The 26231-nt window shown below is 50.8% G+C and overlaps 8 protein-coding genes across 8 annotated transcripts; 2 read left to right on the forward strand and 6 right to left on the reverse strand.

Annotated features, from left to right (window-relative positions):
* Window positions 1-929: 929 nt before the first annotated feature.
* DSM5745_02886 (DEAD box RNA helicase) lies at window positions 930-5206 on the forward strand (the record flags this gene model as incomplete). The annotated part of the gene is made up of 12 exons (XM_026744902.1): window positions 930-1276; window positions 1328-1385; window positions 1446-1581; window positions 1633-1993; window positions 2043-2122; window positions 2170-2309; window positions 2384-2577; window positions 2628-2776; window positions 2841-3132; window positions 3665-4576; window positions 4636-4721; window positions 4800-5206. The coding sequence occupies 12 exons, from the start codon at window positions 930-932 to the stop codon at window positions 5204-5206; spliced, it is 3162 nt and encodes a 1053-aa protein (XP_026605768.1).
* Window positions 5207-5443: 237 nt separating this feature from the next.
* DSM5745_02887 (glycosyltransferase family 31 protein) lies at window positions 5444-6848 on the reverse strand (the record flags this gene model as incomplete). Its single annotated transcript, XM_026744903.1, has 2 exons — window positions 5444-5761; window positions 5832-6848. The coding sequence occupies 2 exons, from the start codon at window positions 6846-6848 to the stop codon at window positions 5444-5446; spliced, it is 1335 nt and encodes a 444-aa protein (XP_026605769.1).
* Window positions 6849-8096: 1248 nt separating this feature from the next.
* Window positions 8097-11391, reverse strand: DSM5745_02888 (glycoside hydrolase family 55 protein; the record flags this gene model as incomplete). Its single annotated transcript, XM_026744904.1, has 10 exons — window positions 8097-8660; window positions 8710-8743; window positions 8824-9004; window positions 9065-9225; window positions 9273-9465; window positions 9523-10059; window positions 10121-10186; window positions 10236-10515; window positions 10591-10773; window positions 10912-11391. 10 exons carry the CDS (start codon window positions 11389-11391, stop codon window positions 8097-8099), a joined length of 2679 nt encoding a protein of 892 aa, XP_026605770.1.
* Window positions 11392-12434: 1043 nt separating this feature from the next.
* Window positions 12435-14276, reverse strand: DSM5745_02889 (putative MFS transporter; the record flags this gene model as incomplete). Its single annotated transcript, XM_026744905.1, has 3 exons — window positions 12435-13578; window positions 13640-13776; window positions 13830-14276. The coding sequence occupies 3 exons, from the start codon at window positions 14274-14276 to the stop codon at window positions 12435-12437; spliced, it is 1728 nt and encodes a 575-aa protein (XP_026605771.1).
* A 643-nt stretch (window positions 14277-14919) lies between these two features.
* DSM5745_02890 (putative NRPS-like enzyme (JCVI)) lies at window positions 14920-18271 on the reverse strand (the record flags this gene model as incomplete). Its single annotated transcript, XM_026744906.1, has 4 exons — window positions 14920-16050; window positions 16114-17110; window positions 17185-17933; window positions 17990-18271. The coding sequence occupies 4 exons, from the start codon at window positions 18269-18271 to the stop codon at window positions 14920-14922; spliced, it is 3159 nt and encodes a 1052-aa protein (XP_026605772.1).
* Window positions 18272-18950: 679 nt separating this feature from the next.
* On the reverse strand, window positions 18951-21280 carry DSM5745_02891 (Zn(II)2Cys6 transcription factor; the record flags this gene model as incomplete). Its single annotated transcript, XM_026744907.1, has 4 exons — window positions 18951-19535; window positions 19584-20412; window positions 20466-21146; window positions 21195-21280. 4 exons carry the CDS (start codon window positions 21278-21280, stop codon window positions 18951-18953), a joined length of 2181 nt encoding a protein of 726 aa, XP_026605773.1.
* Window positions 21281-22738: 1458 nt separating this feature from the next.
* On the reverse strand, window positions 22739-24045 carry DSM5745_02892 (uncharacterized protein; the record flags this gene model as incomplete). Its single annotated transcript, XM_026744908.1, has 3 exons — window positions 22739-23486; window positions 23541-23813; window positions 23870-24045. The coding sequence occupies 3 exons, from the start codon at window positions 24043-24045 to the stop codon at window positions 22739-22741; spliced, it is 1197 nt and encodes a 398-aa protein (XP_026605774.1).
* A 511-nt stretch (window positions 24046-24556) lies between these two features.
* On the forward strand, window positions 24557-25952 carry DSM5745_02893 (aldo/keto reductase; the record flags this gene model as incomplete). The annotated part of the gene is made up of 8 exons (XM_026744909.1): window positions 24557-24625; window positions 24688-24834; window positions 24888-24992; window positions 25063-25259; window positions 25320-25404; window positions 25462-25517; window positions 25564-25709; window positions 25777-25952. 8 exons carry the CDS (start codon window positions 24557-24559, stop codon window positions 25950-25952), a joined length of 981 nt encoding a protein of 326 aa, XP_026605775.1.
* Between the last annotated feature and the right edge of the window lie 279 nt (window positions 25953-26231).

Consider the following 26231-nt stretch of genomic DNA (forward strand, 5'->3'; position numbering starts at 1 on the left):
CAAATTCTTCTCTGATCTTTAGGTGCCAATTACATAAGGTAAACCTGCCAGGGACGTCCTCGTTTCCGTTGTAGTTATCATGAACTTGGCTCGGAAAGCCAGACAACGCCCTGTCACTATGCTGTATTGACAGTAGTTAGAAGACGCCTTGTGGACTGAAGAGATCTATACATTTAATTAGCCCAGAGGTGCCTCAGTATCCGAGATATATGATTAACTTCTGATGTTCGCCTATCCGAACAAACACATGGATGTAAGTATCCGGCTCTGCCATGTCCACCAGCAAGACAGGACAAACGCCTGCTTCTCACTGAATCTCTGACTTTCTCAATTAGATTGTATCATCTATAATGTTGGCAGTGTCAAGTACAAATATGAGTTGGCTCACAGCTTCATAACACTATCTCCCTTATCCCCAGACCAGAACAGCAAGGGTACCTGGATTGTGTGTATAGCTTCATAGTCTGCCCAATTCATGTATGGTTAGGTAAGGTCTATCTGTGATCCTCTCATCTGGCCACAATTGACTGCTGACTGGGACTTAATGTCTTCCTAAAAGCAGTCTGACAAATGTGATGCTGGTTTGTCGCCAGATAAACAGCTCATATCAACTGAAACCTGCCCTGAGATCATTCCGCAGGGTTCCATCAATCACTTGTGTTGCTTGCCTCTCATTTCTCTTCCCTTTTTTCCCTCCTTTTCTTTCCCTCCCTCCTTTTCCTTTCTCTCCTTCTTTCTCCCACCTCTCCTTTTCTTCTTCTTTCTTCATCTTCAAGTTTTCCACCAACAGTCCTCATCAAGACTCCACGAAGTGAGCTATCCCTGTCTTTCCTCTTCCTCTTTCTTCCTTCCTTTCTCTAATCAGAGTCTATTCTCGTTCTGGTCGCTGACTTCTGTATCCATTGTCTAGGCCCCTCGCTCTTGTCACCATGGATGACACTCAGAGCTTCGATGTCTCGTCAGTCAGAGATGCTCTGGCAGATGTCACCAATGCCCAGACAAACAGGAATGCCGAAGCATCTGCTCTTGCTCGCGAGAAAGGCTGGGCGGCTCCTGAAGGCTATGATTATGATAAGTATGTCGGTGTTCCTCCTCTGGAGAAACCTGCCGAGGACAGCCAGAGCCTGCAGGAAGAAGCCGTTCCTGAATGGGCTGCCAATGCTGCCAAGTACGAATGGAAAGAGGAATACGGTGACGTTGGTCCCGAAAATCCTCGGCTAGAAGAACAACTCTTCCGTGGAGAGTTCATTAACCGGACCGGTCTGAAGATCGGCAAGTGAGTACTCTTCCTCTGCTGAATCATAATTCAATCACTGACCTGATGCAGCCTCAGAAATATCGAGGTGGTTGCCGAGTCTCGTGAGCGGCCTGCGCCCATTAGATCGGTAAGTACTTTCTTCGGTACCATTCCTCCATTCGCTCCTTGATGTTAACACTTTGGCAAGTTCGACGATGCCGGTCTTCATCCTGTCATGCGTCAAAACATTCGTCTTTGCGGCTACGAGCAGCCCACACCTATTCAGGCATACGCAATACCCGCTGTCTTGACGTCTCACGATCTGATCGCGATTGCTCAAACCGGTTCGTCCTTATCGAAACATCACACATCCAATTTCATGCTAACATGGCTAGGCTCTGGTAAAACGGCTGCCTTTCTGATCCCAGTCCTTTCCCAGCTCATGGGAAAGGCGAAAAAGCTTGCGGCACCTCGTCCAAACTTAGGTGAGGGCTTTAACCCCAAGAGTGATGCTGTTATTGCAGAGCCTCTTGTTTTGATTGTTGCTCCCACTCGCGAATTGGCGATTCAGATCTTTGACGAAGCTCGTCGTCTTTGCTATCGTTCGATGCTGCGTCCATGCGTCGTCTACGGTGGTGCTCCCTTTATCGGCCAGCACAGGGAGCTTCAGATGGGCTGCGACATTCTCATCGCTACACCCGGTCGACTGCTCGACTTCATGGAGAAGCCTCATACCCTCTCCCTGCGTCGTGTCAAGTATGATGTCCAGCAGTCCTGTAGCAATCTCAACTGACTGGTCTTCCAGGTACACCATCATCGATGAAGCTGATGAGCTCTTGTTGTCAGACTGGGAGGAGGATTTTAAGAAGATCATGTCCGGCGGAGGTAAGATTTCTGTCATTCGAACCCGCAACTGTTGCTAACAAAGGCAGACGTAAATGAAGATGCAGATCATAGATACATGATGTTCTCGGCGACATTCAACAGAGGCTGTCGTGAGTTGGCGCGTAATTTCCTCGCCGACGACCATGTCCGCGTCCGCATCGGCCGCCCGGGCAGCACCCACATCAACGTCAATCAGAAGGCAAGTGCCCGAAATGAACACACATACTCTTTCATTTACCTAACGAGACTGGCCGACGACAGGTTTATTGGGCTGATCCTTCTCAAAAACGAAAGGCTCTCTACGACTTGCTTCTTGCCATGCCGCCTTCGCGGACGCTTGTCTTCGTTAACTCGAAGGCAACGGCTGATCAGCTCGATGACTACTTATTCAATCTCGGACTGCCCAGCACTTCGTTCCACTCTGACCGTACTCAGCGTGAGCGTGAGGATGCCTTGTAAGTTGTTACCTACTCTTCTCCAGCGAAACCTTACTCATGCATTATAGGCGTGCATTTCGCTCGGCGAAATGCCCAATAATGGTTGCCACCGGCGTCTCAGCACGTGGTCTCGACATAAAAAATGTAATGCATGTCATCAACTTCGATCTCCCCAGTGCTATGCACGGAGGTATAACTGAATACATTCACCGGATCGGTAAGTTAATTAGCTGGGCCAAGTCCCCTACCCGAGTAATCAGACAAGCCCTAACATCTGCCAGGACGTACTGCTCGCATTGGTAACGAGGGCCTTGCGACCTCATTCTTCAATGATCGGGACGTGGATCTAGCACCTGACTTGGTGAAGATTTTGGTTGAGGCGAATCAGGACGTCCCTGACTTCCTCATGGACCATAAGCCTCCCGCGGGCGAAAAGCTCAATTTTCACGATGATACAGATGATGAGGATGCTAACGAAGCTAACGGTACGAACGGCAACGGCGACGGAAACGGAGCCTGGGGAGGCTTTCAGCCCGCCTCTGCGGAGGAAGCGCCTGTGTCTTCTGGCTGGGAGTAGGACTCAATGTCTTGTCTTCCGCGGTGGAAAGACGTTCTCTCTGTGTACTTCTGCTCTTATCTGTCGAGGATGACTGACCGAGGCAGTGCCTCACTGTTGGCGGTACTTCACACAATCGGATAACCTCATGTTCTTGTGGCTTTTAGCTAGTTAGTCAGTCAATGAACTCTATTCGCATGACTCAACTCGTTCCTTTCCTCATTATCAATTCAAATGTCTGTATCTGACGCCCTGTCAGGCAAGCGTCTCTTGTCTCTGTCATGGGCCTCAGAAGATCAGTTCCAGGTTTAGGCAATTTCATAAGTCCTCCAGCTAATGAGTCATCCGGCTTTGCCATATTGTCTTTAACGTAGCTTCCTGTTGAGTACTGACCTCACCAGGACATCTCGAGAGGTCGTTCTTTCCTCTATTAGATAGGCGGCGACTTTGAACCGATGGTCACAGCTCGGCCACATCTCAGTGCACGCTCGTTGTCTTTCAAGACGCTGGGCATATTTACGAGATATTTCTAGTCCTTCATCTTCATAGCTTTCAAGAATCAACGACGGATGCTACCATGAGGCCCACGGTACCTCTCAATCAGGCAATCCTAGCCTTGACGCCCCTCCTTTTCACCACGGCAGTCCAACTCCTTCCTCCTCCACCGATTCCTGTCAATTTTACGGCCGCGTTTATACACAACCCTGCGTCTCCTACTCAGCATACTAAGAACAGATCATCCGGCCTGGTTATCGACTCCTTTACTGAGTCAGAACGCAACGAGCTTGGCTTCTGGCACGGTCCCAGCACCAACCTCGCAAGCGAGCCCGGTAATGGCTATGTGCGTCTCTTTCCTTCAGACCCAGATCAAAACTACCACACAGAGCTCGGGCCTGCAACCTGCTTCGACATGCGACCTTACGAGCATATGTACCTCCATGTAGTGTTTTCGGGGTCGACAAAGTTCAGTATCTCACTGAATCAACATAACGAGAAGTGCGATTCTCGCCGCAGCCCCTTCCTCGAAACGTGGGACAGTGTCGAAACAGAGCGGTACGCGCGGGGAAACGACATTTATGTGCCTTTGGATCATTTTGACATCGATCAGTCTCGGACGGTGTCGGTCTCTTTTCACGGGTTCTACTCTCCGGAGACTTTGACATTATACAAAGTGGAAATCGTCTCAGACCTCCCGTGGGGATTTTATGTGCCCCCGAAGCTAGAGACCGGAAAACTGTATCTTCATTGCACAAGACCGAACTCCTTTGCCTTTGGCATCGACGACGGATTGCCGCACTTGGTGCAAGACGTCATGGATATCTTGGAAGAGGAGGACATCCTGGTCACCTTTTTCGTTGTGGGCGCTGGGCTTCGAGACAAGGAGGCCAACTTTTCGCAAGTGTACCAAGAAATGCTGCGGAGAGGACATCAGATAGCCTTACATTCGGATACGCATCAGCAGTGAGTATTTTCTCAATCCAAGCGCATTGTGTGCGAGACCGATGCTAACTCCCTTCAAGGATAGAAGGTCTCGACACCATAAAGGCTATCGATGAGGAGATTGTTCACAACATTGAGACGTTTCAGAGACTACTTGGGATTGAATGTACGTGATGCCTTTATGAAGCGTGTTGGCCTTCCTCCTTCCAACTCTCTTTGAAGGTACAACTACTGACTTAGCAAGCTCGTTATTTCCGTCCACCATACGGCACTGTCGGCGCTAGAACCCGGCAGCGGCTGGCAGCATACGTCAAAGACCCCAACGTCATAAATTGGAGCGTCGATGTCGAGGATTGGCTGTGGGCAGAGAGCAAAACACCGGAGCGCCAACGTGATGCATTTTTCCGCGACGTAGGTCGAGGAGGCAACTTGGTGGTTATGCATTATCTCAGTCCGACAACGGTCAAGTACTTTGGGGAATTCATCCGATTCGTCAAGAGTATCAATCTCGACATCATGCGAGTGGATCAATGCCTCGAGGATCCCGACAGTCCTCCATTCGACACATTTCGATTCAGCCAGCAGGGGCGCGGGCGATACAGGATTCAGTCGAATAGAAGGCCTGATACCAACCCGCGCAAGACGGGGTGAAACTTCTCGATACAAAGGGCGGGCTGAGAGACGGCCCTTTTGTGATTCATGCCTCATGTACATTAAGCCAGAAGGATAAGCTGCGAATAATGGGCAACCGGCAAGTTGTATTATATTAATCCTTGACACCCACAATGCAAGATCTGATGAGTCTAAAACTAAAAGTACAGAAAAGCCTTTGACGCTTTTAGTGTCCAAATGGTTTCGGCCAGCGAAAAGAAAGAATAGAAAGTCAGATCATAACCCAAAGTCCGGTCGAACACATTGAGGTGCCTGGTCTACCATGTTCTCTATCTTGTTTATGATCCATCCAGACCGGGCGTCCGAGTTTTTGGACCCAAGCCGTGGTGTCGCACCAGTGTAGCATGTTCCATCACGCATAACAAACTGCACACAATCGGCAGCATCCTCGCAGTAAGACTGGCATTCTTGGAACGTAGAAAGCGACGACTGTTCCTTGTCGGAAAGGTTATCCCAACCATTTCGTACATCGGAGAGCTCGGGGAAGATGAGCTCCTTGAAAACATCGCTGTGAAGAAGAGGTCCTTTTGCAGCCTAAAGAAAAAAGAAAAAAGACGTATCAGCCGGTGTACCATGTATAGGTCTTAAAGAAGAAGCCACTGACCTTCGCAAGCCTCCGCTGCTCAAAGTCAAACAGAAACCGGATATCGTCCGGCGAGAGGTGGTGGAATGCCACAGCCGGGAAACACCACGGCCGGCGGTAAAACATCGTCGTGAACTCATCCAGCTCCCCGATATTCGAGTTCTGCAGGATCGGCCACGAGAAGGAGAGCGGGACGCCGACGTTCGAGAGGACCTTGCCGAGCACGCAGTCGCCCGCCCAGTGGGCGTCCGTATACTCGTGCAGTTCGTCCGGTCGCTCGGTGTACTCGTCCGCTGCGAGCTTCATGGCTGGGTTGGAGAGCACGAAGCCCGACCCGCCGTGCGCGAAGATGACGTCTGCGATTTGGGTCTCCGTGCCGATGTAGTGTGGTTTGGAGGTGTCGAAGTGCGAGAGCCAGGAGAGGAGTGTCGGCCACGAGTAGTATGTGTCTGCTTCCATGAACACGAACCATTTGGCTTCTGGCTTGTGCGTGTAGGCCTCCTTGACCATTGGCAGGAACTTCCACTTGTCCAGCTTCCAGCCCGGGTTGTTGGGTTTGCCGATGGCGGAGTTCGCCTCGTCGGCGAAGTCTTGTGTCTGTAGGCCCTCGCGGCCGCGCTTGGAAAGGCGATTGTAGATTTGGAAATCCTCGATGTTCTCCTTGACGACGGGGCTGACGTTGCGGAAGGCGTCGTGGATTTGGACGCCCTCGATTTTCTCCTCAAAGTCGGAGTAGATGATGTAATTGGGGATGCAGCGGAGGGTGGTTTGGAAGTGCACGGGCACTTTATCGAGGGCTTCTGTGACGCCGGTTTTCATGATGACGAGGACGTCCTCGATGCCTGGGAGGGGCGGGCATTGTGGTTGTTTCTTGCTAGAGCTCGAGGTGGAGCTGGGGCGTGCATTGTTCTTGACGGAGGACGAGGGTGAAGAGGGTTTATATGGGACGGAGCCGAATGTGAAGTGGTAGATGAGGAAGAGGGTGAGGAGGGATGCGACCACGGCGATGCGACGACGGATGCCGCGGTGGGAAGTCATTCCGGCGGGGTTATGCGGCGCTAGATTATACGTAAACCGGTCGAGCTTCGAGGGCGTCGTGCATCTTCAATTTCTCGTCGGTTTCCTCCTGTTTGCGCTTTCTTGCCGCCGGCGTTGATGTGAGATATACCTGCGGTCGCGGGGACGGAGGGAGTAGGACGGAGGAGGGGCGGGTTTAAGGGACGAGGAGTCGGCGTCTGGCGAGGATGAACGAGGAAAGGGGAGGAGGATCGACGTTGGCAGTTCGTTTTAAAAAGGAGGAGTATGGAGGATCATCGGCCCATGCCTCAAGGCGAGGGGAAGCTGTTGAAGATCGAGGAGCTCTGATGACGCGTTTAGTCCGTTTCACAAGTAACGAGCCTGGGCCGAAGGCAGACGTCAGCTTCTGAAACTACCGTTGGCCCAAGTGGAGCTCTGGAGGCAGTCAGGAATAAACTCACGATCCAGGCTAAGTCACAACTCAAAGTGGACTCGACACAAAGAACAGGTTCGCGACATTCAGTCTTCCGTTCAATGATGACAGCCGGACCGTTGGAAGTCAACTCAAAAGAGATCAGCCGTTATTCCTGAATATGCTGGAATGCTGGAATCTGGTCGGCGGCTTGGAATGTCGATCACCGGGACAGTGGAAACTGGAAACTCTGTCCATCTCAATCATTCTTCATGATTCCTGACCAATTCCTTGAAACGGGGTGAGGCGGATTCGAACCCTCGAATTCGAGCACAATGGCTTCATTATTAGTAAGATGCATGTATAATACCAGGGTTATGCCTCTGTGCAGCATTCGCCTTGCACAGTATTCTGTACAGAATCCTCAGTCCTTCAGCAGTTGTTTCCTGTTAACCGTTACTTTTACTTCTCTTTTATCACTTAGGCTATATGTGAGCTCTTCAGCTGTGCTGTATATAAGCTTATGGGCGGATTGGTTGATGGGACTACGGAGTGCAAAGATCGATTGAAAATATATATCCACGCGGATTAACGCCCTGCTGGCGTCTTGAGATTCCCTCGAGCAAGTTGCATAGATCGGAGAAGATACTAGAATTCAATATACGATAAGTACTTGAATATACATAAATGACAGGAAACAGCCTTTCAAATCCCGGGAACTACGCGATCTCAAGCATTTGACCCCTTCGTTGGTCTGGGCGTCCGATTAGCCCTAAAAACTCACTGCCACTCTCTCGATGCCAACCCCTTAGCCCTGCACACCACCGAAGCTCGCACCATAAGAAGGTCTGGAGTACTTAAATATGACCGTGAGAGGGAGCATCAAATATTGATATTTGAGCCCAAGCCGGATGGGCCGTGACTCCAAGATTATCGGTAGCCCGGATCCCAGTGCCGTTAGAGACCAGAACATACTCCGCTCCAATACCAACGATATTCTGCAGACGGACGTTAACGTGGTTATTGTTGAGGCGCCACAAGGCCTGCTGGCAAGAATGGCGGTCGATGCAGTCTTGAGTGTATGCACTGAACCAGGAGTATGTGCCGGCGCTACTGACATGGATATTCTGACTTTCCGTTATGATGACAGCCCACGCCTCGTCACAGCCGTTGAAATTTGAGTTGCAGTTATAAGCTGGATCGGAGGGGTAGACCCCGACCTGGTTACTGAAAGGTGCTGGTGGCCGTGGATTAGGCTGGTAGTAGGGTGGTTCTGTTTGGATCACGGTGGTAAAGATATTTTGTGCGTGGTGAAAGTTGTACTGATAGAAGACGCTGTGCTCCGAGGCTGTGCCATAGAGCCAAGTAGCAGAGGTGCTCTCGATCAGCATTCCACGGGCGACATAAACACTCACTTGCGGCTGCAGGCTGGTTAGCTGGAATGTCTCTCGCAATCATCGAAAGACGAACCATATCATTGTAGGCATCATTGAGATCAAGGTCACTAGCGGCGAGATAAAAGGTTAGCAAACAGCATTTCCGCGAATGATGAACAGATGACTGGGGCTGCTGGAATAAACATACTCAATAAGATGGTCAGCTACCCAGAGCCACATATTCTCAAAATATCCTGAAGCCTCCGGCGTAAGGTGTAGCATGAGGCTTGCTGCTTGACAGGACGCCGGGTTGGTGCCAGTGGTCAAAGCGGGACACTCTGTTGGAGTCAGGGATGTCCCAATAGCACCACCAATTCGGGCATGAACGTCTTGAAGAGAATTGATATTAGTTATGCCCTGTAGGATGACAAGGTTCTGGCATAACATACCCCATAGTGCGGCAGCACCGGCGCTAGCCGCTTTGACATTCCACTGCATCAGCACCGCACCAGCTGTGCCTCCTTTCGTTGTTAGGATCAAGTCCTGTACCTCAACAGTCCCCACGTCACCCCTATTGCCGACTTGGAGCATCACTCGAGGATTGCTAAGACTGCCGCGTTAGTAGATACTCATCACATACAGGTAGAAATCATGTACTTGGCATCGGAGAAAGCACTACCAGCGGCAGCAAACTGTGACCAGGCTTCCCCAACTATCTTGGCATCCTTAGGGACTATCACTGTGTTGGTCAGAATGTAAGTGCCGGAATCCACAAAGATAATTCGGTTTCCGCTGCCGTAGTCGTTGAAGGCCTTTTGTATTGCGGCAGTATCATCAGTAACTCCGTCACCTGAATTGAGTTAGATAAGCGAGCAAAAACTGAAGACATATTAAGAAGAAAGCGTACCTCTGGCACCGAGGGATTTCAATTGGACAAAGTCTTCAACAGGCCGGTTTGCATATTGATTCTTCTTTCGCTCGAAGTATGGGCGTTTATTGAGGCCATCAACGCTGCTCCCTAGCAGCGACTGCTCCCGCGTATAGGACGAGACGCTCGCCGAAGTCCAAGCACGTGTATTGTCGCTGTATGTCGGACCAAGCACCCAGTTGTCGTGATAGCCTGCTGCTAGATATGTCTTCCCAGCAGTATCAACAATGGGGCCATCAATCCTAGTATTGTCCAGAACCAGTCCGGTGGTACCGGAGCCTGGAGTTGAAGACGCAGGGGCTATGATGATAGCGGTATTCACGCTGCTGAATTTCGAGTCGATGAAAGTGACTGAACCAATATTACCGCCGTCGGTGCCTATCAAACGGAACCCGACGTCGGCCCCTTGTATACTTAGTGATTTCCAAACCCAGGCCCAGTCCCAGATAATTTGTACGGCCGTTGCACAGCCGATAAAGGTCATTCGATGGGCGCTAAACTGCTGATTGCCACCGTCTGTCCGTCTTGTCAGCACAAGCATGCCTAGAATAAATTATCTTCGAGATTCGCTGCTCACAGAAACCAAAGTTACCACCTCTGAACGTGACGTCGGACATCATACCGCCACTGCCATTCTCAGAAACTACCCTGGCGTTAATGATATTCTGCATGGTCACCGAGAGAAGACTTACAGATTCCTTGTTGTGTGGTTTCAGTTGTGGCAATCAACTCCACGTCCTGCAGGCTCGTTGCCTGAGCTATCTGGTAGTGGATTGCACAGACATAGGCGTTTGGATCCGTGGATGTGATGTCGATGCGAAGGTTGCGAATCTGGCTGTAGAACCGGGCGGTGTTGACATAGTACTCGCCATCGCCGCCGTCAGGCCCAGTACCACCCACATACTGATTAGTCGAGAGCACGCCTAGACCGACAAAGCTGCCCGCTGCCCTGATAGTCGGCCAATTGTTCGCCTGTGGGTGTTAGCAATACTCCTTTTGATGAAGAGCCCAACTTGCATCGCCTATAATCTGTGTAGCAAACAGCACTTCGATGGTGCGGGAAACGAGGTAAGTCCCTGGAGGAAAGTAGACGATGGCGTTCTTTCGAGTCGAACCATTGCACTTTGCTCCGCAACGGTTGCCGTCGTTGATGGCGGCCTGAATGGCGGCAGTGGAGTCGGATGCACCCGTGGGGTCGGCATGATAGTCGCTGACAACGTTTCGAAAGACCTTTCCGAGACAGTTGGTTAGTTGAGGTTGTGTTCATTTCACCGACAGTCCGCCATGGCCGAGGAAAGCACGTGCATCACTCCGATGGGCCCCCTCCTTTTCTCTTCTTGATTATTTTCTGCCACGAGATTCTCTTACCTTATACTGGGCGTCATTTCCCCAGGGCATCGTTCCCTGATGCTTGATGTCCTGCATCCAGAAGGTCGCGGCCGCCGGCCTGATAGGCGCAGAAGTCCCATTAGCCTGCTCGGCTGCCACATCTGCCTCCGCGACAAGAGCCGCGGCATGTGCAATGTCCTCTGTGATCTGCAGCAGAGGAGGATATTCGTCGTCATCCCGAGTGCTGTTTGCTCCAAATCTCAACCTGTACGAGTCGTGAATGGGTTTGTCCAAGCGGGCTTTGTTGAGCTTCGTCATGCGCGCGATGGCATCGTGGACGACCATGCGTGCTTCGTCAATGCTTGCTTCAGTGGCCTCGGCTAATAGCGGCTGCTGAGTACTGAGTTCATCGATCTGACCAACAATAGGATGCGAGTTTTCCACTCGTGGTTCGATTAAGCCATCGGCATCCGAGAAAGGGCTGGCAAGGGCCTGCAGAACAATGCAGGCCCCGAGCATGGTTATCAGCCGACAATGAACCATTATAGCCTGGCACGACTATCCACTGGAAAGCGTCCTGAATGCAAGATCGAAGCCTGAAATAGAAGAACGACAAGGGGGAGAAATGACCAAGGGTGTATGACGCTTCTGGGTGCTATCGAGATCCTTTTATAAGCTTCGCTCGAAGGGCTTGAGTACCGCAATTCCGTTTTATTTGCGAAGGCTGAGCAGCCTGACCGAGCACCATTCTCCAGAGCTCGATCGCACATGGCCAACAGCAAGGGGGTACGGTCGTACTTGCCTCGACCGATCAAGGAGTGTCATCGTTACACCGGAGATGGTCAATCCCACCTTCACACCAGATCTAGTCAACATCGGCACAAGCACGCGTTGATCTTCTGACGTGAAGCAGAAACCTTAGGTCCCCCGACAGCTGCAAGAAACTTGCAAATCCCGTGCGAACTTGGATGATCCTGGCAGTACCTAAATCTGACTTATTGAGGATTGAGACGTCGATCAGAGAAGCAGCATGGCCAGTTGGCCCGATTTGCAATGCAGCCATGGAGGTGACTATATTGTGGATTCACCCATTGCGATGGGAGAAGGAACAGCTCACAGGACATGCCAGTTCCTGCCCTAATCAAGGCTAGCAACCCTTGTTTTGGACGATGAGGCGACAGCCTTCGAGGCAAAAGGCGCGTACCAAGCACGCTGCACGGGTATAAACCAAACGAAGGACTTTATTGTTCATGTAACCCAGCAAGCTTGGCTTGCAGCTGCAAGCTCTAGGTACTGCGTCAGAATCAATCCCTGTTTGTCACCAGACGCATACCTACGACGCGGACCCCCGCCTTTCGGCGCCACTACGATACCTGATTACTCCGACGACTTTTTCATGTCTTCCGGTCACTCTAATGGCTGGGAATGTTCTTTGAAAAGTAAGTGGTGTTTGTATGTCAATCCCTCCGGCTATACTAAATACTATCTTCTGAGGAGCTTATAAACCAGGTACATACCTCCTCGATCTGGACATGTCAGCCCGATATAGCAAGATATAAGTATCAGTAAGCGTAAAGGTTTATGACCCCTGGATCAGCTGCTCGGAGCTTCTTATTTTCTCTCATGAGAATCCATCTCATGACCCACGCCAATATCACCACCCCGGCCGAAAACCCAATGCTGGCGTACATGGCAGGCGCAAACCTGGGAGCATCGCTATCCGGCCAAAGATATGGTGTGTACACACTGGCTAGATTTCCTAGGGTATTGGTGATCGCGATAGCCACGGCCTTCTTCTCATCAGTCTGTCCGACCGTGGCGGCCACCCAGGCGATGTTGATATTGTTCACTCCGTAGGTGGCGCCAACAAACAGGATCATGGCAAAGTATCGTGCCCCAGTGTTTAGGCTTCCACAAGCAACTGCGAACCCCACAATTGCGAGTGCCTTGGAGATTGTGACGTGCCATGTCCGCTCGTTGAAACGGCCTGAAGACCAAGAAACAGCGACCGAAGTGAAAGTCGCCACGAGATATGGCGGGCAAGTCAGTACAAGGGTGACAGTCGAGTTAAAGCCGAGCGTCTCAACGACGGTTGGCATGAAATTCTTAAAGCCGTTGGCTGAGAGATGAAGGTTGCACATCAGGGCGAAAATCCAAGTTCGGTAGTCCAAGCACGCTTCCCGAAGCCCAGTCCAGACACTCGTTCCCTCTGCCTTTTGAGTCGTGTCTCGCGCGATCCTATCGTGAGCAAGCTGCCGCTCCTCCGGTGTGAGCCAAAAAGTCTGCTTGGGAGAGTTCGGAAGGAGAAAGAACGCGGCAATGGCCACTGCCACGGTCACGACTCCTTGTATCAGAAACAGCCACTGCCAGCCAGCAAGGCCATGTTTCTTGTCGAGGGTAGCAAAGACAGCAGCGGAGATAAGGCCCGAGAACGAACTCGCCAGCATGTTTCCAGTATATAGTACGGCCATTCGTGTGGTAGCTTCTTTGCGGTTATAGAAGAGCGAAATCATGAACAGTGCGCCTGGATAGAATGGTGCCTCCACGACACCAAGCACAAGTCGACATGCAAGCATGTGGTGATAATCTTTGACAAGGCATGTGAGGGTCGATACGATTGCCCAAGCCATCATGAAGCCAGCCATATACCACGCGGGCTTGACGCGGTTGAGAAGCATGTTAGAGGGCACCTGTCCGACAAGGTACCTATTGATGCAAATGCGGTCAGAAAAGCGAACCTGGGAGATGACGGATGGCAGGTCCTCACCCGACGAAAAGAATGCTCACGCAGGTATTGTACTGGGTTCCCTTCAAATTCAAGTCTTCGACAAGACTGTTGAGCTTGCCGTTGACGAGGGCATTGCGGTCCAGAAAGTTGAGGAAGTACATCGCCCAGAGCGTTGGCTGCATTCAAGCCGTCAGCTATCGCCGGCCAAGGAGAGAAGAGGTCGCCGAACCATCATGTAGCAGTCAATCTTGCGGACCAGAGCAATCTCCTTGGGGTCGACCTTGGCCGCAGCCCCAAACCTGTCATATTGCGGGACATGCTCGCTCTTCTCAACGTCCCCAACGTGTTCAGCGTAAGAAGCTTCCTTCTCGACAGTGCCGTGGCGAGATATATCGGTCATTGTGAAATTGCTGCAGCGACTAAATGTTGAATTCGATGATGAGACGGGATAGACCGGGAGATTATGGTTCTCATCCATGTCCCGGAGGCCGTGGACCCTGATATAGTCGAAGCTTTCCGCGCTCCACTCCCCCGCTTCTGCGAGTCCGGGGTAGATGGCTGCGCGAGTGATGACCACCAGTTCCGAGAGGCTGTCTAGTGCGTCTCGGATACGACGAAGGCCAATCGGAAGCCGCTGATATATTGGGACAAGGCAGATGGCCCTGTCCAAGGCCATCCTGCAAGCGAGGGGTCTGTCTCCCTTACTCGACTTCTGCTGATTGTGCGTCTCGGATATGAGCTGACTGCTGTAGCTTATCCGACAGCTCTTGTTCTTCAGTCGCAAGGTATGAGTTTGCCTTCCGGGATCTGATACATCAGGGTGGTACGTATGCTGGATGGGAGGTTACCTTGTTATCCGGGTCTATCTCAACCCCTGCAGCCCCGTGATCAACTCAGTGACTAACTGCTGTACCATGGCTGCTGCTCAGCTGGCAGTGCGTGCGTTTGCATGCGACTTAGGTAGTTCTACCACGAGCTCGCCATTGCCAGTGAACAACCCCCTGTGCTTGAAGAGCGCCTTGAGCAACGTCATACTGCATGACCTGAGTACCAATGGCTAGAGAACGGGGCCGGTGGTTTATACTGCGTGATGAAAAAAGGGTACTTGGCCATCATAGAGTCATTGGCAGGTACATTGCTCGCGTAGATGAATCAAACGATTTTTAAGGGCACGCATACTTTAGATATAGGTAGGGAAGAAAGATACTATCAACTTATTATTCTTATTAGGAAGGAACATAGAAAAACCTTCCAGAAGAGCGTGTAAAAACTATGAAAACAGATCTGAATATAGCAAATCTGAAAAACAAGCCTTCATCCTACCACTCACTTCTCCAGGCATCGACAAACTTCTTGATCAACCCACTCTCAATCAGTTCCACGCCGCCCCTCAAAGAAGGACTAGCAGCCTCAGACTTCTCCATCTCAAAGACAAGCTCCGATCGACCCAAATTATCATTATCGTATTTCTCGGCGAAGAAGTCCAACAGCTTAACAGCCGGGTTCTTCTTCGGATCCTGCTCGCCTTCACGCAGGCGCTGAACCCACTGCCTCTTCGGCAAGATTTCAAACTCAAGACCAGCCTCTTTTAGAGCTGGCAGTAGTTCCTCCGTCCACTTGAATGTCCTTGCATTCTGCACGTGGTAGATTGTACTCGGGTCATGCGAGAACTGTCTCAGTATCGCGGAACCAGAAACAGAAGTTTCATTGAGGCCACTGAGATCCAAAACCGCATCCGCGACGATATCCACAGGGAGCCATGACGGCGTTTCATCTATGGCCGGTAATGCTTTCAGCGTGTGCGCGGTTTGAAGCATGAGAGGGATCGCTTCGGTGGTGTTCCATTTCCCGGTGACGGTGTCGCCGACGATTTGCCCGACCCTGAGAACTTTAGCGATCATGCCGGTCTTCTCTGCTGCGGTCTGGACGATTCGTTCGGCGACCAGCTTGGACCGTGCATAGCCCATGCCTTGGGCGTGGGCTAACTCGGGGACTGGGGCTTCGGCGATGGTAGCGGGGAGCGGTGTCCCTGCGGCTGCGGACGCGGACGAGCAGAAGTAGAATTGTGCCGGAGAGGATCGGTTGCTGGAGAGACATAGGTTGATCAAATTGTGCACTCCCCGGATGTGTTGCGCTTCGAAACTGCCGACGCCCAGCGTAAAGTTGACGGCCCAAGCAGAGTGTATGACTCTGGTCAACGAAGTTCGAAGATCGTTAAGGACTGAAGGGGGCAGTCCGAGATCTTCTGAACCTAATTGGGAAGGTAGGGCCATGACTTTTGAGACATTCACCATTGGTAGCGATCGGGAGGCTAGGTTGGAAAGAACTCGATCCAGAGCATTGTTGGGATTGGATGCTCGCACAAGACAGTAAATCTTCTTGACATTAGGCTTCTGCATGAGGCGAGAAAGGATATAAACACCGAGGGAGCCAGTGGCTCCAGTCAAAAGCTAGATGGAAATAGTAAGCAACTGGATTGGCGAGGAAGATTTGTTGATGCCCAGGCAACTTACAATGACTTCTTCTGATTCCGGTCGTGGTATAAAAGACGAGTATTTATCAATCAGCCGAGACATAACAGCTAGCTCATCCTCTTCATCTTGTTGGCTGCCAGTACGAAGAGCGTACAGATAAGCGGCGAGCTTCTTGACATTGGCAAAGTCGAAAACCACATTGTGGCCAAGCTCAGCAGGCCCAATATCAATGTCCCTTATGATTGAACCTCTTGCTTTGATCGCCTGAAGACTATCGACGCCTGCTTCGAAAAAGTCGGAATCCCGACTCAGGTCATGATATCCGAGCTCCTTCCTGAAAAGCTCAAGCAGATACCTTTCTAGTTCCGGGAGACCTAGAGCAAGCTTCGGCACGCCATTGGAAGACCCCTCTTCCAACCTTCGGTATGTAGCCTCAATGAGGTCGCTAAACTCGTTGTAAGAGCGATTGCGAATCATTGTTCCCTTGTCGGTGGCCGGATATGAGCAACCAACGTCTAAGACGACAACCATGTCGCGAGATATTTGACTGAATGCTTCTGCATTCTCGTTGGCGGCCTCGATGTCGAACCATACCTTGTCGAGAATCTCGTCTTTTGTCATGCCCTGACATTCAGCGCTAGGAACAATGATCAGACCAGGCAATGGCCTTCCCGCCCCGAACACAAGGTTATCCTTCACAAATTTGTTCTGGCGGATGCGGTGCTCAATGGGCACTGGTAGCACCTTCTCGCCATTAACCAGTGTGACTCTATCATCGATGCGGCCCAGGTATTTCCAGGCATTGGGAACGCTGGGATGTTTCAGGAATGTGTCGCGAGTACGAAAAGAATTTGGCGGGTCATCGCAGTTAGAGCTGACTTTGGCGGGCAGTCCTTCTAAAGCAATGCACTCGTAGGAGCCGTCCTCCAGCTCTTCCATTCGCAGATAAGGTTGGGAGCTTTTCAAAGGGCGAACATAATTCCATAATTTGTCGTCAATAGGCCGGTCAGATGTCATCAACTGACCTAACTCAGTCCTATAGATAAGATCAGTGTGTTTCCTTCTAGTAGACCCTGGTCAAAAATAAAAATAAAAAGGGGGACTGCATACGCTCCATAATGACTGATCAGTCGAACTCCATTGTCCACAAGGTGATCACCGAGATCATCTGGACAGCTGCTTCCTCCAAAAAGAACTTGTTGGCATTTGGCTAGTGCTTCTGTCCCACCATCAACTTCACTCAAAAGCTTCAGAACGTATGGCACCCCATGAAAACTTTCTGGCTGGAACGCTTTCATAACTTCAAGGACGTTCTGGCCGGTCAAGGGTAGGTTTGCGTTGTAGATGGCAATTGGCTTTGCCTTGAACAAAGATCGGAAGAACGTGCATAGGCCATGATTGTGGTACAAGGGAAGAGTCAACAAGGCCCGATACGAGTTGCTCGTGGTGTAGTTTGCTATACAAGCCGCATGGGTTTGGAAGATTGGCTTGGGAAGACCCGTGGAACCTGAGCTGTGGATGATGAAAGCCCATTTCCGAGCCGACTCAGCATGTCCTGCAACTCCCAAGTCCGATGACTCGGTGCACTTTGCATATGACGAATACTCTGGTATCAGGAGTGTATTGAGATTTGGCGTCACGCCCTGAATAGATGCCACGGCTTTCCGGGTCGAAGACGAGTATAGGATATGACTGCAGTTCGTTTGCGCAAGTAGATTGGTATAGGCTTCGGTGCTAAGCCGAGTGGATAGCAAAAGAACTGCATAGCCCAATCGAGACAGGGCGAACAGCGAAACGATGTAATCGAGATTGGACGGGCCAAGAATTGCTACCACTCGGTTCGTGGTGGGATCGGAGAACTAAAAGGATACGAGTTAGTAAAGGGGTATACCGTATAAGATTCAAAGTTAGCTACCTGTGGAAGTCCAGAGCTCTGAAGAGCTTTACTGGCTCCATTGGCAAATCTGTCCAAGTCTTTTGCGGTATAGAATGTATAATCGCTGACTCCATGAGAGCTTTGTGGGTAAGCAACTAGTGGTGCTTCTGGTGGGTGTGCTAAGCGTTGCAATAGAATATCATTGACCGTGTACAATGGTACTTCTGGCTCGCCTGGTGGAGTTGGAGGAAGCTTAGCAGAACTGATCGCAACGTCCATCTTGTCCATTGAGACATCGCCGCCGACTTGAGATGTAAACATTGTTCAGATCGAGGAATGCGTCGAGTGCGACATTGAGAAGTTCTGCATCAGAACTGGAAGTATTAATCCAGGCTAGCATATATTGCTGCACCTAGTAATGAAGCATGCTATCCCTCACATGGCACGAGGACTGCACCGCAGCATCACCCGTTATCCGTATGCTCCGAGAACCACCATATCCGTGTTAGGGCAGTGTTCGGAAAAGCAAAGTGGGGCTCGGATAAGTGAATATTCATATCCGATTTGCCCGACACGGGGGTGATGAAGTGTCCATCATGGGGGTCAAAGCGTTCGTGTATGGGTTGCCGTTCGAAGGAGACCCCGGAGTCAGACGCCCAAAGCGAGGCGATTGTCTGACAATATCAGATGAATGTTGACGTGATTGTAGAGTTGAAGTCCTTGGCACGGCCTGGAGTCCGGACTTCCAGATGCCCATTACAACAGCCTGCATTGTTGAGAATATGGCAGGGAACTGGGCTTTTAGTTTAGTAGCTGGCAATTTAGGACTGCTAGCGGAAACGAGAACCAAGTCTGTCACATTAGGAGAAGAAGTATGGCTCTCCAGTAGCTGCATAACTTCCCATTTCAAATCACGGTAGCATTATCAATTCGCTGCGCACAAGTTGGCTCATCGGTGCATGAACAAGCAAGAGTTCTGGCTGCATACTGTATCAAACTTTCAACCTTGGAAGTCCGGCAGGTTGTCGGAAGAGAATAGATATCCTAATTCTCCCAACCCCGTTAATGCCAGCGAGTCGAACTCTCCCCAGCCTGTCAGACTAGGAGCGTAGGTTCCTGGGCTGTTGTCTTGTAGCAGGGTTTCTAGCCAGGCGTGCTGCTCCGGCTGCATGTTCATGAGCTCTAGGGACGAATTGTGGGTGGCTCCTTGTTCTGGGCGTGTGAACATAGTTTGAGAATACCCTGTCCGCTCATGACCGAAACTTCCCCCGGAAACATTTGGCTCTTGAGAACCATTCATTCTCACGTTAGTGCTGTTGGCAGCTTGCTGGCCCGTATAGCGATCTACAGCCACCGGTTGTTGTTTTTGTTGGATGCACTTCTGCGCTTCCTTACGAAGCTCTTCGAGCACCATGGCGTAACGCCGGGCAAAGGATGATTGCGCTCCACATGCTGCTAGATGTTGTTGAGCTCTCTCGCCCGCTTGAAAATGGGTCAAGCTTGCCTCCACGTTTTTGTGTGTACAGCTCTGGATAAAATGGACGTATAATACGACAATGGCTGAGAAAGCATAGTACTGAGTAAACTAATGAATGTTAGGGCGAAGCGCAGCACTTGTAGAGCAGAAACCTACCCAGAAGGTATGGTACATTCTACCGTTTTCACACAGATCACGCAAAATGCCAGTGATTTTCATGGCAGCTTCTATACAATGTCGGGTGTTCTCGCTGAGAGATTCGGAGAGATGATTGCTGTCATCGGATGCCGGAACTGCTAGATTCTTGAAATCTTTGAGGATAAACGGACGATATAGTAAGATTTGAGCGTGATAGAATGCAAGATTCAACACTGTATATTGTCGCTGATAGGTGAGCATCAACATGTCGACACTCGGCAGGTCAACAAATGCAGAAATTTTGTGCCGCCATTGTGCAAGATCGGCTCCATGTCTTGTGGCGGCTGCAGCTTGAGACTGAAGAGTCGTTCGTCGTATCCCGTATAGATCACGAAGTATCCCGCTAATTATCTTTGAAAGCTTAGCATGATAAACAGGAGCCAACATAATGCTCTGAACGCTGGAAGCAGCGGGAGCAACACCGCTCGATGTAATTTGGTGATCATTAGCAATAGCAGGCAGCTCCTGGTCTATCTCGTCGTCGTGAAAGATGCGGGGACGGCCCAACGCGGCGCTGAGATAATTATCGAGGCTATACATGCACCAAAACACTCGCTTAGAGCACTCAAGCTCGACGAAGTTCTCTTTGAGATCTCGCCGCCGGCCGCGGTGCAAGCCAATCGCAATGGCGAGCCGTGCGGTAGTTCCAAAAAGGCTCCAGCAGTGATTTATCCGAGAATGACCTAAGAGATAGAAGCACTGGGCCAGCCGTGCTTGTACGCTGGTAAGTCGGACGGGTCCAGTTTCGGCTGCAAGATGATGCTCTGAAGCGGCAAAATAGACTGCGCTGTCGAGGAAAACTCAAGTCAGGCGAGTAAAACAACATCAGGAAAGACTGACCTGTTAACGCAGGAGCCTAGAGATTTATCAGAATCCGGCAAGCATTGCTTCGCGTGGGCAAAGACCATGAGCAGCAATGCTCTTATCGCCATAGCTCCGGGTTTGGGAGAATCGGCCACCGCTGGGTCTCGGTAAAAGTCTTCAAACCAGGCCTCAGCCTGTGGTTGGTGCAAGAAACGGTGAGTTGGGAAAGCAAAGTCAAAATATCTATCCAGAAGTCCCTTCGCTTCGTCTTTAGGGGGAATGACCAGGAAAGACGGGTCGTATTTCGGGAGCGGCGCGTCACCGAAACTGAAGATTGGTGTAGTTCGCGGGAACGAAATATGCTCATGAAGGCGTTTCTGTACACGTATCAGAAATGAGACACCGGAAGCAGGGCCAACATAATGCCCCTCCATATCAGTTTGGTGAGGTTCCGGCGAGTTGCCGGATGATGGGAGGTTGATTTGTTTCTCTGGCTGCAGAAGGACATTCTGTGCGGCGGCCTGTGGGTTTGATGGAGATAGACTATCTATGCTGGAATTCGTTGATTTCTCTCGATGCTGGACAGCATCGTCCATGCTAGCAGCAATGGGAACCGGCGGCACCTTTCCTCGAGTGTAACCAGCGGTGTATTCGCATTTCAACTGGGAGCGTTGGCACAGCGAGCAAGGTAATGTGCCTGAGCAACGCAGCTTCTTCCTGAATATTTAAATTAGACATGGCGCAGAGAAAGGCTCAGTGACTGACTTCTTGCAATGGTCGCAGGCGCGAGTAACGCGAATTCGGTCCTTGCCGCATCGCCGTTTGTTCGGATGGGCTCCTATCGGCTCCATCGCGGGTATATATCAAGATAAATGCATCACATATAATATAAACATGCGGTGGATACTAGGTTTTAACATGCCCAGACCCGATTATCAAGGTCTGGGGTGGGACGTGGGGAGACCGAGGGAATTTCTGGAGAAACGGGCCAAGGCAGCTGTTTAGGTAGCGGCTACGGTACCTAGGGTGCACGTGCCAGGGCCGACAGCTACTGAGGCCATAAACAGCCGGTCTAACCTCCCCAAGCTTGATAGGTGGACAGCAATACCTAGGAGCCCAGACTTATGGGCCATGTCCCGGCATGTTCCTTCCCTCTTTCCAACCTCCAAATTCACTCTACCTACCCCCACCCCAATGCCTCCACGCGCCATAACAAGTAGACAGCAAAATGTGTTCCTATTTATTCCAAATCTCATTGGTATATATCCTGTTTCAGTGCCTCATTTTAAGTGAAGTGAAGTTGACTGTTCAACATAGGATACTTCTGGATTGTCTTTGCCATCACATTCCTCTACTACATGCCGTACCACCCCCGAACCTGCTCGCTTCTGTACAGTGTCTCCTGCCTTCTCGATGCACTTGATGGTGCAGCTGCCAGACATCTCAATCAGTCCACTCGGTTCGGTGCTGTCTTGGATATGATTACCGACCGCTGTACTACCACCTGTCTCCTCGTGTTCCTGGCGAGCGCGTTTCCGCGATGGAGTATCATCTTCCAGGGCTTAATCAGTCTGGACTACTCGAGTCATATATTCATATGTATGCGACTTTGGCGACCGGTAGCAAGCAGGGTCACAAGGACGTTGATGAACAGTGACCTTGGGCCCTGCGGGTTTACTACTCAAGCTCGGTATGCTATATCCAGGATTATCCGCGAAATAGGCCACTCTACTTAACAAATATACTCTTAGAGCATTCTTTTCAGCGTATGTGCGCTGAACAAGCTGTTTTTCATCGCGTTATACCTTCTGTCCTTCTCTGCAGATTCTACTGCACCAATTGAGGGCTTGGATTCAACCTGGAGTGCTGGGACAATGGAGATGGCTCGGTATGTTTATCTTCAGCATAGAAGGTTTGAATGCTAAGTGATGACTTCCAGTGCAAATAAAATCCGCCGCTACTGGCGCTGTTTTGCTTTCTATGTTTCTGCGCCATTTATGCTCTTTAAGCAATATGTTAATGTGCTTCAGCTTATCCATGCTAGTAGGCAGATAGCGCAGAGTGAAATTAATGCAAGGCGTCGGAACAGGGCTGGGTGAAAGGCATGAGTTCAATGCATGGCGATCCCGGACAAGGGAAAACTACGTGGTTGACTGGCTAGAATTTGGAGCTTCTTTGGTATCAATAACTGATTCAGGCAAAGAAGATTAAGCGTTATCAGCCGGTATATCACCGAAATGCACGCCTGGACACCATGATCAAAATAGAGAGTTGGAATATATTTCGACTTTGGATGGCTAGTGCAGAGATCACCACTCCCTCAATTCTCCTCCCGGCCCTATAAAGTGCGGACTCCTCCAAGCAGCTGCATCTATGGCAGCTGCTCGAACCTTTTCTTCGTCAATCTCGATCCCGAGACCCGGTCCACTCAGAATATCAATCAGTCCATCCTGCACCTTCCAAACATCCGGATTCTTGATGTACGTGTCAATATCTGCTGACCCTGCGTTGTAGTGTATCCCCAAGCTCATCTCCTGGATAGCAAAGTTGGCACTGACAGCATCGACCTGCAAGCTCGCCGCAAGAGCAATGGGACCCAACGGACAATGAGGGGCCAACGCGACATCATACGCTTCCGCCATAGTGGCAATCCTACGGATCTCCGAAATTCCACCAACATGGCAAATATCTGGTTGAAGGATGCTGATGGACGCAGATTCGAGGAACGGCTTGATATCCCACCGGCTATGTAGTCGCTCACCGAGAGCAATGGGAATCGGGACAAGCTTGGACAACGCCGCGACGGACTCTGGATGCTCGGAGAGGAGAGGCTCTTCGATGAATAAGGGCTCGTGCGGTGCTAGCTTATATGCGAGTTGCTGTGCCATCGCTTTGTGGACTCTACCATGGAAGTCGACACCAGCGTCAATTCCCAACGACTTGACGGTCTTTAGCCGTTCGACTGAAGTGTCCAAAGCATGGGGTGAGTCGAGCCACGACAGGTCCTCAGTGGCATTCATCTTCACAGCTTTGAATCCTTGCGCCATTCTAGCTCGACTGCGAAACGTCAGAAACCTAAAGTCCGAACCGAACGGAGACAATGTCTCTTACGCTTGTACTTCGACATCGCTCGGACGGTCCCCGCCGATCCAAGCGTACACTTTCAGCTTATCCCGCAGTTTGCCTCCAAGGAGCTGATAGATTGGGAGGCCGAGTCGTCTCGCTGCGCAGATAGTCAGACCGACCAAGTCGAATGATGACGGGGTCTGCTCACCTTTGAGATCCCAGAGTGCTATATCTATGCCTGACAGAGCGCTCATAAGCACCGGTCCACCCCTGTAGAAACCCATCCTGTATCCGTGCTGCCATATATGTTCGATATCGCTACGGACAGAAAGTGTCAGCAAGGGAAACGAAATGATAATATCAATTCAACTAACTCCGCGTCCATGTTGGTGAATCTCTGAGCGAAAGCATCGAGGCAGCCCTCCACGGCTTCTGTATGACCTTCAAGGGACGCCTCTCCCCAGCCGTAATTTCCGTCCGCATCAGTTGTCTTCACGAAAAGCCATCGCGGTGGGATGCGGAAATACTCTATTTGAGCAATCGGAGCCATAACGGTCGCTGCTCTCTATGCTGGCTGGTATATACCGTCGTTTGAAGGGTACCTATCGCAAGCTCCAACAAACAGATGGATGCACAATCGCACATTGACCCTTTTTTTTTGCCAAAGAAGAAGCTCAGAAAGAAAATGACCCTGCCGGTATAACTCCGTGTGTTGATACAGCCATGGTCAACCTTACCCCGCAAGCTCCGCGCAGACCCCCGCATCGGCCTCGGAAAAGACCACGGATAAGCAGCAACGATGGAAGTCTGCGGAGCAACGCCGAGATGACAACTATCGAGATTGGACAAATCATTCGCTTCAAAATGTAAAATGGCGATCCCATCAGACAATCGGCCCCATCAGCGCAATGGAGAAGGAAACTCAGTTCCGGAGAAGTATGAGCATCGGGTTCAAATCCGGGGCCCATCCTCTCCGACGTACATAATTGACCGCGCTACAAATCTATACCTAGGCAAGATTGTGAGAGATTGTTGAGTATCTACAAACAAGCAACGTAACAATGGCGTCAGGACGCACGTTCAAGCTCAACACAGGCTACGAGATTCCCGCTGTCGGACTGGGAACATGGGTATGTGCAGCCCAACTGTCTCTGGAGGCACCCAGAGCTAACAAATACTCTCGTGCGCATAGCAATCCAAACCAAACGAGGTACAGGCGGCGGTGGCTGCAGCGCTGAAAATCGGCTACCGGCACATCGACGCTGCAGCTGTCTACGGCAACGAGCGCGAAGTTGGGGATGGGATCAAGGCATCTGGTGTACCGCGCGAAGAGATCTTTGTGAGTTCTGGGTCAGCCTTAACAGGATACACGGTAGTGGCTGACATGGGAAGCTCACGAGCAAATTATGGAATACTCATCACGACCCTGAGAACGTTGAAGCTGCGGTGGATCGATCGCTCAGTGACCTTCAAACGGATTACCTTGACCTTTACCTTGTTAGTCCTTCTGACTCTACAAGAGTCTCAGTCCAGTCTGATCATTGCTAACACCTGGGCTCGCCTATAGATCCACTGGCCAGTCGCCTTCCGCTACTCAACCACAACCATCCAGCCCGTAGACGAAAAGACGGGCTTGATTGACGTTGTGGATGTACCAATCAAGGACACATGGGCTGCAATGGAGGCACTGGTAGCTAAAGGAAAAGTGCGGTCGATTGGAGTCAGTAACTTCACCCGGGAAAAGATCGAAGAGCTCCTGAAGACGTACGTTCATTACTCTATACGACAACCATTTGTTTCTGACCGGGACCTACGTGAGTTTAGGGCAAAGATACCACCCGCAGTCAACCAGATCGAAGCTCATCCCTATCTTCAGCAAAGAGACCTACTTGAATGGTCGAAGGAGCAGGTAAATAACCGACTTACATACGTTCTAAATAACAGCTGCTGAAAGACGGTCAACCAGGGCATCCTAATAACCGGGTACTCGCCGCTGGGAAACAACATTTACAACATCCCTCGGTAAGCAAGCGACCCCAATACTACCATCCAAAACTAACAGGAATAGAACCGTTGATGACCCCCTCGTCATCCAGATCGCCAAGTCCCTAGACAAAACACCCGCCCAGGTCCTTATCAGCTGGGCCGTCCAACGGGGAACAGCTGTGCTTCCTAAGTCGGTGACCCCAGAGAGAATCGAGAGCAATTTCCAAGGTCCGTACACTTACCTATGCTTCCATACGGGACACGCGAGGTCCGTACTGACTGCTCGACTCAATAGACTTCGTTCTACCCGAGGACGCATTCCAGGCTATCCAGTCGCTGGAAAGGCATCAGCGGATGAACTTCCCTGCCCGGTTGGGAGTGGATATCTTTGGCGAGGCTGGGGAGGAGAGCGTGAGAAGGAGCGCGCTTGAGTGGGCGGAGGGACAGAGACTTTTGAAGGCTCAGGCTTGATTCTGGTTGCGTAACTTGTCCTGCATGAGTCTGCGATGGGTCGCGTTACTTCGATGGGAGGATAGAACGGGGAGCTATGGGAACAAATAACATAGACCTCTGGAGCAACTTTTGTCCCCTCCCTGCACCAGAGGGTAGTTTGAGGCACAAGGCATGCAGGGAAGCACAGACAGGGTGAAGGGAAAAGCCCAGTTGCTATCTAGGTAGTTCGATAAGAATGAAGTGGTCTAGATTTACAGGCATGACTTGATAATGAAGAAGCGAAATCGCCTTGATAAC

The sequence above is a fragment of the Aspergillus mulundensis genome (assembly GCF_003369625.1).
Source record: "Aspergillus mulundensis strain DSM 5745 chromosome Unknown scaffold_2, whole genome shotgun sequence".
Classification (NCBI taxonomy): Eukaryota; Fungi; Ascomycota; class Eurotiomycetes; order Eurotiales; family Aspergillaceae; genus Aspergillus; species Aspergillus mulundensis.